The following is a 20,228-nucleotide window of genomic DNA, read 5'->3' as shown; positions in this document are numbered from 1 at the left end:
TTGCAACGGTTTTAAAATGTAGCCACTAGGTCTTTCAGAGAATAAGCGAGTTGACCAAAAGGAACGTGAGAAGAAAGGAGTGTGGGGATCCGAATGATTATCAGTGCTACTTTTTCTGAAGCTTTTTTTATTTTTTCTGCCTTCAAACTGTGCAGCCCAGGGTTTTTTACTGTCACCAAAATGAACTCCTGAACCAGAGTGGAAGGGGAGAATGAATCTGGAATAAGCTTGCTGATTTTGGCCTGAAATTATGAGTGATGTTGAATTTGTTTTAATTTTTTAAAACTCCTAAAAGTCACTCCTATAACTCCTAAAAACCACTCCTATAAATTGTGGTTCTGGCCCGGAAAAAAAAAAACACCACACCCCACACCTTACTTAAAACTACTGCTGCTGTTCCAGATTTTTGTTCCGTAATGGTTATAAACCTCCCTATTTCCAACATAAATCTATAGTATATTTATAGAGTATAAGTTGGTAGCATATTTAAATGAATTTGGTTTTGTGCCAACACTATTCTTTGGCATAGTTTCCCCTCCTTGACTGATGTATTTCTCAAAAGCAATTGGACCCGTCTCAGCTTTCATTTTGCTGCGTGAAACAAGCCAACAAGCTGTTTCTTTCCTCACGTTAATTTTTCTAAATGCAAGACCTTGGGCTTCACACTGTTAATCTTCTTTTTGTAAGTTACCTCAAAGTCATTCGTATATTCCCAGTATTCCAGTCTACCTCAGTACGGACAAGGCCTTTAAACATAATGTCATTAAAAAAAAAAAAAAAAAGTCATTATCAGACATTTCTTTTATGTGCCACAGATTGCTTAATGAAAAACAATTCATCACTCGACTGGCAAAATTACTTCCATGCACTTCTTATTCTGTTAGCAGTTCTTTGCATATGTTTCATTTCAAATTTATTACCATTGATAACCTACTTCAGCCCTGGCAGTTACTCTTTCTGCAGAGTCTCGTGTCTCCCTAGAGGCAGCTCCATTCCCCCTCATTTATTTTATAAATCACCATCTTCTCCTCTTTAAATCATTTTTATCTCTATGTCCTTCTTGTGTGAATCAAGATTGACAACAAATCAAAGGATATAATCTGTGATCTTTAATGATTGTATGTAATGTTTAAATTTATGAAGGATGATAAATCTTTTAAGAAATGTTTTAGTTTCATAGGATCCTAATAGCATGTGCCTCTAGTCCTTGGTATTTTATTGTGCTCTGCATCAGTTTTTTTTCACCCTACTACTTTCCAAGTCCCTGTTTCTTATATCGATAATATTTATATCACTTTCCATCTGGAAGGCCTGTCTTGCAAATATGATAAAGGGTTTTAGTCATGCTGCTGCTTATTTGTAGATTGGTTTTTAGACTTTTTGTAACTGCACAATATATAGCATATTGCCTGATGCATATTCAAAAGTGGAAGTGAATAATGGATTTTTTTGTATGTCTAACATTAGTATTGAACTAGGGCTAAGACTAAGAATATTCTTTGTCTTTTTATTGTAAATCCATTTCCATTGTTTTCAGAACAGTTTGTCATATTGTTTTATAACCCAAAATGGCACTCTAACCTCCCATATGAAATATGGCAGCTTCACACCGTTCTAAGGCTTTCAACTGAACATCTCATTTTTCAGTGGGAAATCTTAGCACATTACGAACTTTCATAAATAATTCATGTTAAGTTACAATTGTTAAATATTCTTTGTGCTGCAGGGGCATTTCTTCTTTATTGGTTCATGTGATAGACATTAACGCTGATAGCTGAATTCTGAACTAATACAATCTTAAAATGTACTGTAAGCTCGTTAGAAATCCCATCCCTTGCTGTTACATAGTCTTCCCGCTACAATGCAGGGTCAGGAACTACTTGAATATGAATATGGTGACATCGAATATGGCCACAAGAGTATGAATATGGTGACAAGGCAAGAAGATAACCTTGGAGATGTATGTGTGATTATATGGCTGCTCCTTACCACGAGCGTGTGTGTTACGTGCTGTTTCCATACTTCTCCTCTATTTCAAGTGCTATCAACAGTATTTATCTTAACTGCCACTCATGCTTATGCATTTTCTTCCCTATAGAGTGGCCTTTCCCTCCAGTACTTTGTTGAACTCATCTGTAATGCTAAGATCATCTGTGTTTTCAAAAGATGGTGAGGCTAAGAGAAATTAGAACTTGCAAACTAGAAAACTTGTATTGAAAGAACCTGCAGCTGGGTTACAGGGGTTTAGCAAGTCACTATCAGCTGAGCAGCAGTAGGGACTGTGTTTGTACTCACAGCTCCCAGTCGGCATCTGCTCAATTACAAGGAAAAATACAGTAATTTAAACTCTTTTCAGTGCAATCAAACTAAATATTTTTACTTTGCAGTTGATGTTGCACATGTGTAGCTATGACAGCCCAATTACAATCAGCAGCTTGCTAAAAAGTCATCAGTTGATTGTGTTGTAGTATGTGACTGTACCCTATCAAAAATCTTTCAAATCTGGAGCTTAAGTTTCAAAAATATGATTGTATTCTCAAGCCTGCCCCCAGTCCTAACGGGGCCTGTACCAAACTGGCATTTCAATTGTATTCCTTCTAAGTTCCAGAAATGGCTATGTGCAGGTAGATGGGATTTTCTGAGGATGTTGAGACCTAGATGAGATGGGCAGGAAAATAATCATTTATAACTTAGAAGTCTGTAACTGGTTTGATGACTTGGGCTTGTCCTGACCATACTTTAATGCTCTTCATTTGCACTGAGTTCTTCCTGAACACTGGGGAGAAAGAAACATTATGCACTCTTAATAATAGCTTAATAATCACATTATTTGCTTAAAGCTAACAGTTCCGAAGTAGGCATAAAAAAACAGTGAAAAGGAGACTCATTTTCCTGACCTTCGGTGTGTGCTGGGTCTGGTCCCATATTCCAGTGAAGCACTTAATGTGTTTTCCATGCAAGAGTCAGCAGGAATATGTGTAAGTAACATGGAAAACAGGAATTAGAACCCAGGACTGATTTTCCTCAAAACTAGAAGCTGTAACTTCTCCCTGAGTTAGGCAGAAGCAAACCTAGAATCCAGGTCTCTTACATCTTGAGTACATGCTCAAACATCTCTTGTGCAAAGATGCTTTCACATCTTTGGCCTATCCTCAAGAGAGACCAAACATTCAGAATTGGGAGCGTATGGCAGTGCAGCTGGGAATCTCTGGATCCACATAGTTACTGGGATGGTATTTTCTGCCTTTTAGATCTTTAAGAACTTCATTTTGTTCTTACAAGTTTCTGAACAGTTTTACATGAATTGAAGTTAATCTTTTAAGTGGTCTGAGGTAGGCACCCGGCATAGAACTCTCCTGCCTGAATACTTAGTCTGGCAAAGTTATAAGCAGTGTAAAAGTATTGCAGTAGAAATGTTGGGCATCTCTCTCAGTATTCTTGATGTGTCATGAAATACACATTGTAATATTATTTTTATAATTAATTTAATGTAAATACAAAGGGGTAGGGGTTTTATCACATCCAGATATCACTGGTTTGTTTCTTCCTTTTTCTCTGTAAATTTTGGCTGGCTTCTTTTTTTTGTCCTTGCATTTAAAATGAACAAGAGTTCTACTATAGGTTAGCATATCTATTACGTTATCCTTCATTGTATTTTACAGCTTCTCAGGGTTTCATTACTGATTTAGAGCATTTTAAATTGTCACCAGAGAATGGGTCTATTTTTGAAAATCTGAAAATTACCATATAGGATGAAACAGGCCTAGCTATTCCAAATTATCAAAATAATTTAAAAAGAGAAACACAATTAGGATTTTTGTTTACTTTAAAAAGTGTAAATATTCACTCTGCCACTTCTTATAAAAGTTAAAGATGAGTTGTTTTGATATGCTTAAATATATGAAAATAATTGTGATTCTGTGAAACAAATTTTAAAACTTGTCTGTCTATAGAATTTCTTTCATTGTAAAAAATTACAAGTGGGCTCTATAAAGGCAAGCAAGAAGTAAGGCATGCAGCTACTTAATCAGCTAAAGGACAAATCTTGTACAGCTTCCTATATTTTTCAGTTTTCCTCTAAAGTTTGTCCTGTAATATGATTTCTTTGTATGCCCTGAGAATTTTTGTCCAGTTTCATTACTGATGTAAATGTTTTCTGTTTTAATAGATTGCCCTGTACATCTGGCAGAAAGGAGAAGGACCGCATCTTACTCCAGTGCCTGAGTTCTGCACAGATGATGTGAACTCCAATAAGGTTGATCATTGTGCAACAACATTCAGTAATTTTCTGCCACTTTGTGTAAGTACCATATTTTAAGCACCATTTGCTTAGTAACGGTAAAACTCTTACTAAAATGCATAATACTTGACTTTAAAAATCTCAAACGTTAAGAAAATATTTTTCAACAAGTTAAAAAACAAGAAAATTTGTTCTGGCATTTGTCTATTTTTGGATATGCTTTCAGCCTTCCATAGCACTGTATATTTCCTGGCAAACAAATCCTGCATATGCTTTAGCGGGTCTTTCTACCACAATGTTTGAGCAGACCATGGTCTATAAAGTATTTCTCCTTACATTTCTGTGCGATACTGAAGCATAGATAATCTTTTTTCACAGATGGGAATCTGAAACTTGTTGTTGAGGCTAAAGATAAAATGTAACTGGAACACAGGAAATTCCATCTCAACATGTGGGAAAACTTCTTTACTTTGAGGGTGACAGAGCACCGGAACAGGCTGCCCAGAGAGGTGGTGGAGTCTCCTTCTCTAGAGATATTCAAAACCTGCCTGGATGCATTCCTGTCCAGCCTACTCTGGGTGACCCTGCTTTGGCAGGGGGTTGGACTGGATGATCTCTGAAGGTCCCTTCCGACCCCTACCATTCTGTGATTCTGTAACGTAGTATTTGGTGCATTACAGTACAACCCATCTCTTCCACCTCTTGGAGAATCATGTATGATATTATGGATTAACTGTTGATAGAGGCCAAAAAGTTTTCCATGCTTCCCAGGAGAGCAAAAATCTAGGTGCCAAAAAGAAAATCAAATAAAAAAAAGTTAAATTATTTTATTACAGTTGAGAAAATTCAGAGATCTCTACTGTGTCGAATTTAAGCTTCTTTTTCCAAGTCTGATATAGTTCAATGTGTTCATAGCGATTAATTTCGAAGAAATTAAGATAACATTCTTTTTCAGGTTAATCATTCTTAGTTCAACAAGTTCTACTACTCATTCTCTTTTCCTAATGATACGTGTTTTAGTTCATGTTAGAATACTATATCAATGGAAAAAGTATTTCAATAATATTATTTCAGGAATTTTAAACCACTCGTGACCTTTTTTTCCAAGAGACAAAAATGTACTTTGTACTGTATTACTGGTATGCTATTCTACTTTATAAGCTATACAATGAAAAGGTATTTTCTGGTTTATTGTATGCATAGACATACATATCCTATAAAATGTTACAGGCAGAGCCTGCAGTTACAAAATTCTTTTTTATTCTGTTCATATAGGGAGAGCCGGTGAAAAAGGAAGAAGTCTTTGTTGCTGTAAAAACATGTCAGAAATTTCATGGAGACAGAAGTAAGTTGATGGTTAGTCAAGGGAGTAGTTCGATGCCATATAGTGTATGAAATTAATATTTAAAAAACAAGCTGATATACGCTGTCGCTGTAGCTCTTTGGGACTAAATGTTTGCAAAATCCACTGGGAAACACGAAAGCTTCAAAATTGTAAACAGCTTATTCTTTAGGTAGAAATTGCTATTCAGAGTTTTTCAGGAGTGCTGTGAAATGTTTAAGACGAGAAGTTGTGGTCGTTTGATGTTTCATCATTAGTGATTGATTGACAAAAATTTTGAAATTGAATACCTAAATTAAAAATATGCATAAAATTGGCTCACATTATTGCAAATTGGAGCTGTTGCAATATTAATTAATATAGCAGCTATTAATATCCTTCAGTGTGTTTCCCCCGGATAATTGGTTCAGTTTTATTCCTTGTACAAGCAGTGGCAATTATGCAGTGGTATGGAGGCTGATTTAGAAATTTGAACAAGCTGAAAGCTCTCTCCCCTCCTCCTTCCTTTTGTCCTCCCCTCCGGTCAAAGATTAAGGAGCTTATGCTGTGATATTGCTTCTATCTATTGTAACCCTATCCAACTGGATGCACATAGGTGTTTTATAATGCTTCGAATGGGAAATTTTGTCTCTTGTGGAGACCTGGGCATCAGTAGTACTTTGTCCAAGACATGGGCCATATCAAGAGTCTCCTAAGTGTTCAACATCATAGCACATTTCATCTTGAAATTGTAGTGTTATACAAGTAATCATAGTCACTATGAGATATGACTATGGTATCTATGTTAAAAACAACCAAAAAAACCTTATCGCGGCTCAATGAGATAATCCAGTGTGTATTAACTTCCTTCTCAAGAGGCACAGAAAAGAGAGACACACTCAGCTTCAGCTAATACATAATAAGGCTCAGATAAGTTTAGAAAACTTGGAAGGAAAAATTCCAAATCCACTGATTTAACAGAAGACACTGTACCTACTTGATGCCACCTACCAGTCCATTTTAGTTCACTTCTAGACATTTTGTTAATAAGGAAATTCATTAATCAATTTATTTCCAGAAATTTACTTGAAATTTGTGTGCCCTTGAATACTCTGGGTACGCAATATTGTCACCATTACGCTTAGTTTGTTCATAAGCTTAATTTAAAGTGATTATTGTTGGCATAAAAAAAAAAAAAATTGAAAATGAAGTAATGGCTAGTAGTTGTACCAGATTTTGGGGGGGGGGGGGGGGGTTGCCACACCTGTTGTCAGAGGGCAGGATGAAGATGAAAGCTCTTTTCTTGACCAAGTCCTCCTTTGGTAATGAATCCAAAGCTGTAGGTTCTATCACTTTTAAATTTGGACTGTTTGCTAGTTGCTGGGTTTTTTCTTCAAAATAAGATTTATGGATTTTTTTTTTCTTAGTGTTACTGCACTTAATGAAGTGCAGTATTTTTATTCTAGTATTTTAGTCACCTAATAATTAGGCTGCCTTTAAAGTAGCTTTTGACAAAAAAAAATGACTGTCCTGTAATTGGAGTTCACTGAAGAGTTTTCCTTTCTGGATCCATGTTTATTTTCTTACATCAAAATTAAAACCAAAAAAAACCCCAAACTTAGAAAGGCAGAAAAGAACATAAGGCTTCAAAAGGATAATGTAAACATCCTTCAAGAAACACTTGTAGAAGACTGAGGAAAATTCTTGAACTTTCCTCACAGCTTCCAGTGTTATGCAGTAGAGGATAAGATTACTCAAGATTTTGAAAGATTAATGGGTGCCAGCTTCAGAGAGCTCCTTTTACCTGGTAAGTCGTTTTTTATTGTATGCCAAAAACTACAGTAGTGTGACATGAAGGATTGGAATTGAATATGCAAAATTTTACTAAATTTTACTTCAGAACTTAACTTCAGATACAACTCTCCTTCTTACACATACCACATATGGTTATATAAGAAAATTTGAGGACTGCGAAGATGCATCAAGGTTCTAGGCGTAGCACAAATAAAATATAATGAAGAACTTAGAGCTGACCTTTTCTGAGTATCTCTGTAGTGCAGTATTAAAACTTCAGTGTGATCACAAATATTAATACATACTGATAAATATTTGCATCAACAGTCAGAAATTTCAAATATTTTTTCTTTCTTTGGAAGATATGAGTTTTGAGAAATTACGAAGTGTTGTGGGATTCAGTTTACAATAGGCATTAGTCTGGATGGTGACACTTCTGTAAAAACAATCAAGGAAAAGAGAAGGACACTTTAGCCAGTAGCCCCCTTGTTTGACCACTTAACTGAGGTGAGACTCAGGTCCCTGCTTCAGTCAACTTTTTTTCATTTATGCAAAAAAGTAAGACTCCACTGAAGACACTTGAGAGGCTCAGTCTATAATGGCAAATAGGCCTGTGTGTTAAAGCACCCTACTGAGGTTGAGGTCCTTGGCTGATTTTTTTTCTTCTCAGAAACACTTTTTAAATAAAACATTTCCACAAAATAAAAAAATAATTTCCTGTCTGCTTGGTTTTTTTATTCTATGCGGGGAAAAAAAAGTGTACATGGCATTCTCTGTCAATTAACACATGATTTTGCAGTTGTTTTATGATATAATGCAACTTTTTAGTACATAGGAGTTAATGTATTGTGAAATTCCCAGCTTTGCATTTCAAAACTCCACTGTCATGTTGTATGAACATATCTTTTTTTATATGATTCCCTTTGGATTTTTTAATACAAAAATTCAAGAGCAGTTTTAAGTGTCTAAAATATGTTTAAAAGCAGTTTCATCCATTACACAATGCTACAGAAGTGGAATTATATTTTTTCCAAACATTAAAGCCTTTCCACTGAGTTCTTACTGCTCTATCCTAACAGTCACCTTTCAGTTCATTTTAGCCTTTTTAAACTGACTGTTGGTCAGTCAAGAATAATAAATCCTGCAAGTTTCTGTGTGATCAGATTAGAGGGAAGTGAGCAAGTAGGTAGGCAGCAAACATCAAATTAGGTGATGGATGATTCCCACAAGGTGCTAAAATGAGTTGTTCACAAGCATCAGAGTTATACAGCAACAACGGGAAGTTACATTAATACTTCATTTAAAGAGCTAGTTACTGGAGATGGTGAGACCTACTGGATGGTGTCAAAGAACATAAAGCAGACAAACAATGATAGCAGAATGCATGATGTTTCAGAGTAGTAGTTAATCTAAGTCCTGACCATTTAATTTCTAAAATAGAAAAAAAAAATCAATTATTTCAGCCTGATCATTCTCTTCCAAACACCCTGTAGGTGTTTGGCTTTTTTTGTGTTAGCCATAATTTATTCACTTCTGGATACAATTTAAACATTTATAGCATCATTGTTAGAATTTTCTATGATCAATTTTAAATGTTTATGCCAAATGGCAAACTAATAAGAAGAGGATTGCCCTTGTAGAGAAGCATGAAGCAGTCCTTCTTTGAAAAGAACCTCCATGGGGTAAAAATTGGTTGTATGATATTTATTAATGTCCTTTTGTGAGTGTGACTCCAGAGACAGGTGTTTTTGAGTTTTAACATGATGTTGCTGTCAGATATGATGTGTATATATAACACACGTGTATATTTCAAAACGTGCACTTGGCCTATTTCTAAATCAGTATATTTTACGTGCTGTACAGTTGGATGTGCTGTTTTTAAAATGTGACAGTTTCAATACTGGAAGAATGATTGATCTCTGATAGCGTTCATGCTGGTGTGTGCTATAAAGTCTACCATAGCAAGTGTAAACGTAATGTGTTCCGTACTTTGGTTAGCATAAATGCGAACATCAAGTTTTCAATGTAATATGAATGAAGCTGTAGTCATATTTTAAAAGAAAATTTATTACTATATAAATAAAAATGCCCTGACTGGCTTTCATAAAAATGTGAAATTGTTTCTCTCTAGCTATTGTAAGAAATAAAAAAGAATGAACATTTAGAACCGTGATGCTGTATTTGATAGAGCATTTTCATTACCATGCGAAGGAGTATGTCAGTTAACAAGATGCATACATGTTTTCATCAGGTACTTATTATAAACAAGTTACTTATGTTTTAATGTCAACAATTGTTTTTGCAGTACCAGTTGTAAAGCAGACTTGGGAAAGAGAAGCTGCCCTTATTGAATACTACAGCGATTACGCAGACATCTCTATTCCTACTATAGATTTAGGCATACCTAATACGGACAGAGGTGAGCTATTGACCGTTGTTACCAGTTTTGCGCAAATAACTGCCTAAAGATGGTAAGTTTTATGGGTGGTATGTGTATTTCATGTATAGTGTATCATTTAGAAATTCAGTATTTCTATAGCACATTTGTGCTGCTTAAGCTAAAAGAATGCTTTGCCACAGGGGAAGTGGATGGAGAGTACAATTCACCTGTGTAGGTAGAATGTTCTTTTTTGTAGAAAACTAAATACTGAGAGTATGAAAGCACGGTACACTGATATATTCCAAGAGACAAAAATTGGTCTTATTACTCTGGGTAGGAGTAATAACTCTTGAGTTATTGATGATCTTGACTCAAGATCACCAACAGTAGCAGAAGTCATAGCTTTACATCAAAAGACCTCAGACAGTGCCAACTGGTTACTGAGCATAAACTCCCTGCCATACGGTATTCAGATATTACAATCTTGTGCCTAGTATGTCTTGATTTAAGCACAAAACATAAATGTTAAGATTGGAAGATAATTTAATGACAAATAATGTGGGTTTAAAGTATTTTACTTTGTGTTTGAATAGAAAAAAGGCTGTGGATATGATGGCTTCCATGAGTTTATTAATTTTAGGGTTTTTTTCTGAAAAGGGTTTTTAGTTTTTTTTCTGAAGGATGTGATTTAAACTTGCATCTCAAATATGTTGCCAGTCATTTCCAAAATGTTTTGCATAGTGCAGCAAAATATTTATTTAATTTATGAATAATTGTTTATTACAAAATCTCATTCTATTTAAATGTATATATTCTGTTATTTCTCCTCCTGTAGGTCACTGTGGGAAAACTTTTGCCATTTTGGAAAGGTTTTTGAATCATAGCTCTCCCAGAACTCCTTGGCTAGTCATAGTGGATGATGACACACTGATAAGGTAAATATTGCAATACTTCAGGAGAGACCACTGTTCGTATTGATAGGATTTTTAGCAATATTCATCTCCTCTTCTGTATTGAAGAGATACAACTGTTGTATTAGTTGTGTAGCTTTATATTCCTTTAAGGAAAAAAATGGTCACTTTCCTTCAGCATTCCTTGACTGATGTTAAAAACAATGTAATCTTGTAACTTGATAAAAACTATGCATATTAGTGTTACTACGTAATCATACAGTCTGAATATGATTACTCATTGTGATTATTAACTGTAGGTATATCTGAGCTATAGGTATAGGTATATCAGTGGTGCCCAGTGACAGGACAAGAGGTAATGGGCATAAAATTGAACATAGAAGTTCCATCTAAATGTGAGGAACTTCTTTACTTTGAGGGTGGCAGAGCACTGGAACAGGCTGCCCAGAGAGGTGGTGGAGTCCCCGTCTCTGGAGACATTCAAAACCTCCCTGGGCCAAGTTCCTGTGCAACCTACTGTAGGTGGACCTGCTTTGGCATGGGAGGTTGGACTAGATGATCTCCAGAGGTCCCTTCCAACCCCATATCATTCTGTGATTCTGTGAGCTGATTGGTTTTAGTCATATGTTAATACACGTGCTAAGATGTATTCCTCGCATAAATGTGCCAGAAGAAAGGTTCTGTAAGCTGGGGTCAGCTGTCAGAGCCACTCAGGACCGTCTCTGGGGACTTGCCTTCGTTAGAAAATTAAATCCTATTCACATGAAAACTGACACTGCGGTGTAAGGGAAATAAGGCACAGGGATCAATCAGCAGGATCACATGGTCATGAACATGAGAATAAGTGGTTCAAGACAATACATTAAATCATGTGACACAAGAATTTGGAAGAGTCTGTCATTGTAGGTAAAGCAATATTTGTATAACTAAATCTGCCTTTTTGGTTTGTGTTTCCTGGAGAGAAAAGATAATTTGCAACGATCTTACCATTGTTTGGGAAAAATAATTTAGTGTTTTCTCTGAGGTGAGACTCAGTTTTACTGAGAAACTTTGCCTGCTTCTTCAGAAAAAATGTTTTAAGCTAATTGATTTATCATTTCAACAAATTCAGTAATTATATCTCATAGTAAATAACCCATCATAAATTTCTGTTTAAAAAGTTTGTGGCTCTGTTTTTTGTAGAATTCCTGAATTTCTCCTATTATTTTTGTGCTATTTACTAGAATGCCACTTAGACTAGCAATCTCTGTTTTAAAATGGATGTCTAAATGATTTTTTAAATGGATTTTCATATTATAGTATTTTCAGACTCCGAAAATTACTCAGCTGCTATGATCCAAATGAACCAGTATTTCTTGGAGAGCGTTACGGTTACGGCTTGGGAACTGGAGGATACAGTTATATCACTGGCGGAGGAGGGTAATTTATTTAAACTCCTACTGAGATCTACATCAGTCTGATACTTCTGTATCTTTTTAGTGTTTATCTCTTAGTTTCTGTTCTGTCATCTGGATGTGGAAGTGGGGTTATTTTCATTCTCGGGTTTGAGCAGATAGAGACACAGATGATCCATTTTGCTCCATACCCTGCCTTTGAGAAGGTTCATTGTAAGCAAAGAACTCTATATAACCGCAGGATCACATTCCAGATAATCAACTACCAATTCACATCACACCTTCTGTGTAGCAACACATGCTGGTCACAAGTCTTATCTCTTTTTTTTTTGGTTTGTGTTTTTTTTTTCTTTTTTTTTCTTTTTTTTTCTTTTCTTTTTTCTTTTTTTTTCTTTTTTTTCTTTTCTTTTTTCTTTTTTTTCTTTTCTTTTTTCCTTTTTTTTTTTTCCAAGGCTCCAGCTTATTATTCCTTCTCTGATCTGAGCACTGAGATATGAATTCCTATTGTGCTCTCCTTTTTTTTTTTTTTTTTTTCTTTTTATGATACATGCAGTCTTCAACGTTTCAGTGGTAGTGATGGAGTATTTTACAACTTTATTCTGACAGTATTTCCAGGTCATTCTTTTTGCCTCAGCATTCAGTATCTGTAGAAGTTTTGCCGTGTCCCAGTGTCAAGCGAAGGATTGTCATAGAGTGAATGAACTCATGAAGCCATGTAGCAATTTTGGAGTGTGAATCTTCTTAGTACAACTTGTAGTAGTTAGAGGACCCTGTATTCTGATCAGACCAGGTGGGTGATACAACCTGAGAAAAGGCAAGAGTGTGTTCCCTCAGCTGTTGAATTAAAGACATCATCATGTTTCTGGTCTATTGAAGGCTAATTTTAGTGATAACGATCTAACTGCTCCAGGCTGTGCCTGGTATTTAGATGAGCAAGGAAGTTGGGATGAACAGAACAGCCTTGCAGTGGCTTCAAGGAGCATTTTTCACTTGCAGAGAGAACTCTGTATAACAGAGGATTCAGGGAATGACAGTTCAGGTTTAGAGTTATTTTCATTTAATTGCTACATGATAATTAACTGGGAAATAAATTGGAGTTAGATATAGGAGAATAACCCTTTAAACTCCTGGGCAAATGTAGGATGAATTAGCTGCAGCAAAAATGGTGGCTAGCTAAGTAATTGTTGGAATAAAAAAATTGACATAATTGGTATAATTAATTTTCATTATATAAAGTAATTGTCCTTCAGAAAATGCCTCTTACACTACTTGTCAGTACTGACTTCTCAAATTTTGAAGTTTCAGGGAAGTTGTACAGGAGGGCTACATTTCGTCTTGCAGTTTTATATAATTTAGCAGTTATTTATTAATTACAGTCATTTGGCTTCTCCAGTAGTTATTGTCTTATATGTTTCATTTGCTTGTTTTATTCAGGATGGTTTTCAGCAGAATAGCTGTTCAGAAACTACTCGCTAGTAAATGCCGGTGTTACAGCATGGACGCACCTGATGATATGGTCCTTGGGATGTGTTTCAGTGGCTTAGGAATCCCTATAACGCATAGTCCGCTTTTCCATCAGGTCAGAGAGTTATTTTTACTAGTATTTAAAATATATTTTATTCTTTTAAGTTTACACTTAAAACAGGATTCATAAATACTGCATACTCAGTCAATGTGTAATAACTATAATCACAATGCTGCTGCTATACCTTATTTCTCTCCAGAACCAGTTTGATCAAGTAAATAACATGGATTACTACAATGCTTTAGTAGTTTATAAGACATTTCAGATACCCTATGACTACATTTTATAAAAAATGCTTTTGTCAGAGGTGGGAACTTTGAAAAATAGAATTAGGAGCTACATGCTTTCAGTACTTGTGATATGTCCTCTAAGAAAAGGAAAAAAAACAAACCACCACAGTACTTTTTTCTTCAGGTAGTGGAGCACTGAATGTGAAATTTTTCAGTAAATTCGTCTTCTCTACTTACCCAATTTTTCTATTGATTCAGTGTTTACTATTCTGAAATACCTCATTAGTGAAGATATAAAATGTAAAAGAATTCCTAAAACTGTTGCTTTTGTGGTAGATTCTGAAGAACAGTGTAAGTGTGATAAATTGCTCTGTGTGAGCACAAGGGAAAACAGGGTCACAAAACATAATGTTCTTACGAGTATATTCTCCAGTTTGGGAGAAGTGGGTTGGAATAGATTTGAATCTTGTTTCTGTCTTCCAGAATATTTAACAATCTAACTGTGGTGTCACGGTGGAAAACACGATGTGTTGAGTCCCAGAGAGATTTGCTGCCTCATAAACCAAATAAACAATTTCCCTTCCTCCTGTGGCATCAAAGAGAAGAAGCACTTACAATTTTTCCCAAACACTACATTTAAACAAAAATAAAAATCAGCCTTTAAATCAGTGTAGTGTTTGATATCAGTTTTTCAGGTGTTAATCTTGTTTGAAAACGCGGAAGACCTGTGTATCTGAATATAAACTGAGATTAAGATAATTGGCTACTTGAAAATCAGTAAATTGCCATGTAAGTCAAAGCAGCTGTCAGTGAGGGGGGGAAATTTGCTATTTAAATTATCCATTTTTTCCTATATTAGGATTTTCTTTTTGATTCCTATTTAGAGAAATGGGAAGACTGAGAAGGTACTATGAAATATTTTAATTCCTTGTCCATATAAAAAAAAATCATATTTGTTTACTTTCCTGTTTTGTGTATCATTGCTTACTCTTTTCAGCATAACTATGAAAGAAAGCAAGTAATGCATCCTATGAAATGAACAGTTACTGAATAGTTCGTGCTTCCACAGGTGTTTTAAAAAACCCAACATCTGATTAAAAAACCCAACATCACATGCTCTGGGCAATCCTGCTTCAGCAGGCGAGTTGGACTAGATGATCTTTATGGTCCCTTCCAACTCTAAAATTCAGTGAAATTCAGTGATTAAAGGAAAGTTGGAAAGAACAGAACTCATTTTATAGATTTGTAGGAACAGCCCTTATACAACAAAACAAAGTACTTCCTTGTAGTCCTTAATGGTGTGCATTTGGTAGTGAATCAGTGTAAAAGTGAAATCCTAGCAGTTTGATTTTCCACACGGAAAATTACACTTGAACTGTAATTTGTCTTTACTGCTGCTTATAAAAAATTCCAATTTAACATACCTTGAACAAAAATTAACCCTGAGGGGAAAAAACTACTGAATGAAAATTGAGTGTGCTTATTCTATGATTCCACTGTTATGCAACAAGTATTTTAAAAATGAGAAAACCAAAATGGGATTTTCTCTCAACCAGAAAATTATTTTTTAAAGGCCTGACGGAAGTATTATGATGTACAATGTTCCTTGAAGTACACGAATCCAACATTGTACTGAGTATATATTATGAAACAGAAGCAAAGATGTCTTGATCCTTAGAGTGCCTGTGATGTGGCAGCGTTTGCTTGTTCTTACTGGTTTTTCCTCTTTGCTACAAGCTAAAGTAGATACGTGTTCTGTAACCTGCCCCAGAGGCTTCTGACATGATAAGACTCTTGAAGAGAACAGGAACCTTCCCATGCTGAGTAGCAGCCAGGATTGTTGTCTTAAAAATATAAAACCTGGTCAAAACCAACACATTTGGCTTTTGAGGAATACCAAATACAAATCCTAGCACAAAAAAAAAAAAGACGACCAACCAAGTTTACAATAATTGATTCTGCAAAATGTAAGAAGGAAGAAATTAAGGGAATTTATATCTTAAGGTCAACCACCTATAAAACGGTATGATTCTTAGAGAGCAATATAATAAAAATTGTAGTTATTAGAGCAGATCTCATTCTTTTAGAATTATCAAAACACCAAAATTTTGTGTATAGCTCAATAAAATGCTGATTGGTTTTCAGACAGCAAAATATCTAAAAGCTGTTTCTATCCAAATTAAATTATTCAGTTTTTTGAAACCTAGATGTTCACTAGTTTTTTTTCAAAAGTCTTGAGGGAGGTAGGCTCCCTCTTGATTTCTCCAGTGGAATTATTTAAAATAAGTACTCTGTGATTTAAATATCAAAATTAAAAAAACAACAACAGCAACACATATTTAAATCTCTTAATGTCAAATTCTGTTGCCTAATTTTATGACTGGAGCGTATACGGAACTGCGTGATGAGTGCAGCGTGTAGAATTCATTAATACCGGTGAAGTGTGCAGCATTAAATTGGTTCCCAGCTCAGGCATCAAATCAGTGATTCGCTATCCAAATCGCTCAGTTTTCTTCTTGTGTTTTACATCTAGAAAAAACGAATGCTTTCATGCATTTCTCTTTACAAAACCTCTGTTTACAATGGCAAAATCTAGTTATTTTACCAGGGACTGCTACAGGTGGGACTTTTTTAGGTAACAATAACTGCCAGAGGAAATGAAATGTGCTTGGTGCGTTGAGAAGTCAGACGCATCATGTGGCTGCGTTGCAATTCTGTCTCTTCCGATATCACCTGATACAGAATAACAGTGCAGTTTTCCAGCACCACAATATTTCCTGCGTTTGGTAACCTTTCCCCATGATAAAACTTCATATATTTTGGTTGCTTATGGCCTTATTGGGAACCTGTAATCACACAGACAGTGCTGGCAACTCTTAGTAAGAGGAGGAGTGAGGGAATATTACTTAAATCCATTTAAATAATTAGTACATTAAATTCATTTTTTCTTTGAACTGAAGTGGTATATTAAAAAGGATGCAATACAAACTACACTGTTTAACAGTTGCTTTCATAGATGGTGACTATATCATCCAGAGAAACAGGGTATACTTAATATCTGTGTATTTCATAGCATGATGATTGCAGCACCAGTTTATCTAAATCTAGAATGATGTAAAAAAACCCCTTTATTATCATCTTACATATTTTGTCAATGCCACGTTGCTTTGTTATGGTAGGGAGGCAGTTGAATGATGATACTTTCTTGTTCTGAAATTATTCTTCGTCACTGAGTACTAGTGGTTTTGATTTATCCTTCCACCTTAGGCACGGCCAATGGACTACCCGAAAGACTACCTTTCTCACCAAATTCCAGTATCATTTCACAAGCATTGGAATATTGATCCAGTGAAGGTGTATTTCACGTGGCTGGCACCAAACACAGAAGAGTCGCTTAATGGAAAGAAAGTTGGGTATGACAGAGAGGATTTATAAGTAGTGGAAGAATTTAAGTGTTGATTAACGTACTGCAGATGAGAGACAGTCACTACTGTGATTTTTGTGGTGTTCTCACGTTGTTCATGTGTTCATGACATAGAAGACAGTGTTTTGTTCCTGCTTGTTACGTTCCTTCAGAGCAGTGGAAGAAGGCACCTAACTGACTTTTGGGTTCTTTGTTACACTTGGTTTCTTTCTACAGTATTTTTGGGCTTTCTGTACCAATCAACTTGACACACATGTAAAATGTCTCGCACAATTTTGTGTTCTGGTTTGGACGTTGAGTCAGACTCCATTGATTTACATTTCAGGAGTGATTCAGGAGTGATGTATTTGAGAGCCTAATACTGAACATGTGTTGAACCTCTATTGAACATCATCTCTCATTGACCTCCAGAAAACAGTTTCCTAAACTCTTCTGGAACAGGTTCCTGAGAAACCAGAGAGGAGACGTGACATTTGTGCCCAGGAACTAGATTGTGTGAAGGCTCTGTTCATTTTTACTCATTTCAGATAGGAATATTGTAGTTTCCTGGGATGAATGGGGCAAGTGTGAACCACTGTTGCACCTTTTAAATTTATCAGCATTTGTGAGGAATGTCATCTTCAAAACTGAAAAAAAGGGATTTCATAGGTGGCCACGGGAGGTCACTGTGGCTCCTTTAGAAACCTAAGTCACTGTGTATCTGTTTGGCAAGTATAAATGTGACTTTTAAGGAATTTTGCAGAACTAACACTTCATTACTTCCGATGTGTGCATTTCAGTAGTATATGGATGCCAGCTTTAAAAAGTTTGTAGTATTCCTAATTTATATCATCAAAATAAGTAATTTTATGCATACAACTTGTAAAAAGTGAATCATATTTAAAATGTTCTTGATTTTTTTTTTCCTTTGAGTAATTCAGTTTTGTAAAGATGTTTGTACAAAAACTGGCTTTAGTATGTTCTAAACTGATTTTTATACTGTAAAACTGCTCCTTTTAAGATGACAGTGTATAGAACTTGTATGCTGTTATTTAACTTCACTTGCTTATATTGTAACCAAATACAGGGTCTTAAAGCCATACCGCTGAAGTCATTTGTTTTCTTTGGGTAGGTTAAAAAATCAATTCCACTCCAAAGTAATGCAATACTTGCTCTTAGGTCGAAGTAGGGGAGCCACTGGTTCCTGGTTCAGTAATGACTGAAGTTGTATAAACGTTGGTTTGTGAATGTTGTTTGTGGGATTTCAAGCGTTTGAATAGCAAGCATGTACTCGTAATAGATGCAAACTCTGATTAAATAGGAGCAACCCATGTTATGTCTTTTTTTCTTTTTCCTTCCCATTATCAGTGCCTTAAACAGTAGACACTTTGCTGGTGCCAGGACTATGTTCTCCGATACCCTGGGTGAATTGTTAATTATGTTTACTGTTTAGAACTGTGAGAGCCAAAAGTGAAATAAAAGCACTCTTCTTTGAACTTTTGTGCCTTCTTCCTCTTTGCAAACTGAGTCCAGAATTATTTAAGCACCTGTCTGTGTCACAATTTTATCACCTGAATAGTATTCTGTGGTCAGTTGTACTAAAAGGCAGCTTAAACATTTTTTTAAAATTTATTTATTTTCATATTCTATCCTGACATGCTTCCCCAGCTTAGGTTAATTTTCAAGTCTCTAGTTTTGTGCAAATGAAAAATGCTTTTGCAGTGGACTCCTCGTGATTGGGAATCTTGATGCTGTCACAAAATACATGCCATTATCAAATTCTCCAAGGGTAACCCAATCACTTCCAGCTTCAAACTGGTGATCTTCCACATCTCCTTGGGCCCTGGGGAGGTAGAATAGGTCAGGCAAAGACAGTCAGCTTTGGGTCCACGCTGTGCTGCTCTCGCAGGCTTCTGTCCTGTTTAGAGATTGGGAGCCATTGACTTGTTCGTTGCTGGCTTACTCAGACTTTTTCTTCTGTAAATGTAAAGTAGTTGTCTTAACATTCTCTCTTTTGCCATTATCTCTGGATTTTACTGCAAGGATTCTTATTATTAAGCATTAGGCTTCTGATTCACGTCTTCATATTTTGAAGGCGTTGAAGTAGTAATTTACTCAAGAATTCTGCGCCCCAAACTCTGACTTTTGAGACATAACTAATGATATGCAGCCCTAGCAGCAGCATGACAAAAGTGACCTTTTATTCCGTGAACTAAAAAATACAAGATTTTTTTTTTTCAAGCAGAGGATCCCGGAGAGTTTCTGAAAACAAGATGTGAAGCCTTCTATGTTAAATTTAGTTTTAGAAGACTCAGCAAAGCTGCTACTGTCTGAAACCTAGAGACAAAATTACACATTAGTGAGACTGAGCAGTACTCATGTTTCTAAGAAGAATCAAGGGGATTATAAATGGTGGAATGTTAAAGCAAAGCAAGAGAAGGGGAATTCACAACTCTTCTAACGGGCAGATTAAAACGGGACTGCAAAGTTGATTGACTGCTTGAAGCTCCCTTTTCTGGGACATTCCAGAATTTCTTGTGAAAAAGAAAATCTGGGAATCGTTATTGACTGTTTGTTTTATATGTTTATAACATAGAAAATTACTATGTATTAAGACATTTCTTTCATGGTATTCTTTTGATAATACGGTTGGTTGGTTGGTTAATCTACTTTCAGGATCCCAAAAAATCTTGAAATACTGGTGCCTTCAAAATAGTAGGATACATAAATGATGAGAGATGAGTTATTTGAGTCCCACATTTCATTAGAAGTGAGAATGACGGCTGTGAATTCATTTTTCTTTCCCTGCTTCTGCAGATGGCCCAGGCATGGATAGACCCGAAAAGAACTGACCTTTTTCTCTTCCCTTGTGAATAGGAAAATGGGCAGGAGTCTGAGGCAGCTTCACAGCTGGGTAACTTCATTTTTGCCCTAACACCAGCAATAATGACTGCTGACGGGAGGGAGGAGACGAGGAAGAAGATGGAGCCCAGCTCTAGCTGGGCTGAAATATTTATTGCAGGTGAGTAT

At 35.8% G+C, this 20,228-nt stretch overlaps 1 protein-coding gene across 2 annotated transcripts in view; it reads left to right on the top strand.

Moving 5' to 3' along the window:
* Nucleotides 1-18,692, top strand: part of B3GLCT (beta 3-glucosyltransferase) — a 64,278-nt gene extending 45,586 nt beyond the window's left edge. For both annotated transcript variants that reach the window (XM_074146734.1, XM_074146726.1), the window contains 7 exons: nucleotides 4,169-4,300; nucleotides 5,516-5,585; nucleotides 9,661-9,774; nucleotides 10,571-10,670; nucleotides 11,946-12,065; nucleotides 13,475-13,619; nucleotides 17,063-18,692. In XM_074146734.1, coding sequence (XP_074002835.1) covers nucleotides 4,169-4,300; nucleotides 5,516-5,585; nucleotides 9,661-9,774; nucleotides 10,571-10,670; nucleotides 11,946-12,065; nucleotides 13,475-13,619; nucleotides 17,063-17,230 — 849 coding nt within the window. In that variant the 3' untranslated portion in view covers nucleotides 17,231-18,692. The remainder of the gene's footprint in view (nucleotides 1-4,168; nucleotides 4,301-5,515; nucleotides 5,586-9,660; nucleotides 9,775-10,570; nucleotides 10,671-11,945; nucleotides 12,066-13,474; nucleotides 13,620-17,062) is intronic.
* The last annotated feature ends 1,536 nt before the right edge of the window (nucleotides 18,693-20,228 follow it).

Source organism: Numenius arquata, chromosome 1 (genome assembly GCF_964106895.1).
Source record: "Numenius arquata chromosome 1, bNumArq3.hap1.1, whole genome shotgun sequence".
NCBI classification, from domain to species: Eukaryota; Metazoa; Chordata; class Aves; order Charadriiformes; family Scolopacidae; genus Numenius; species Numenius arquata.
This window is presented reverse-complemented; position numbering and strand designations above follow the sequence as displayed.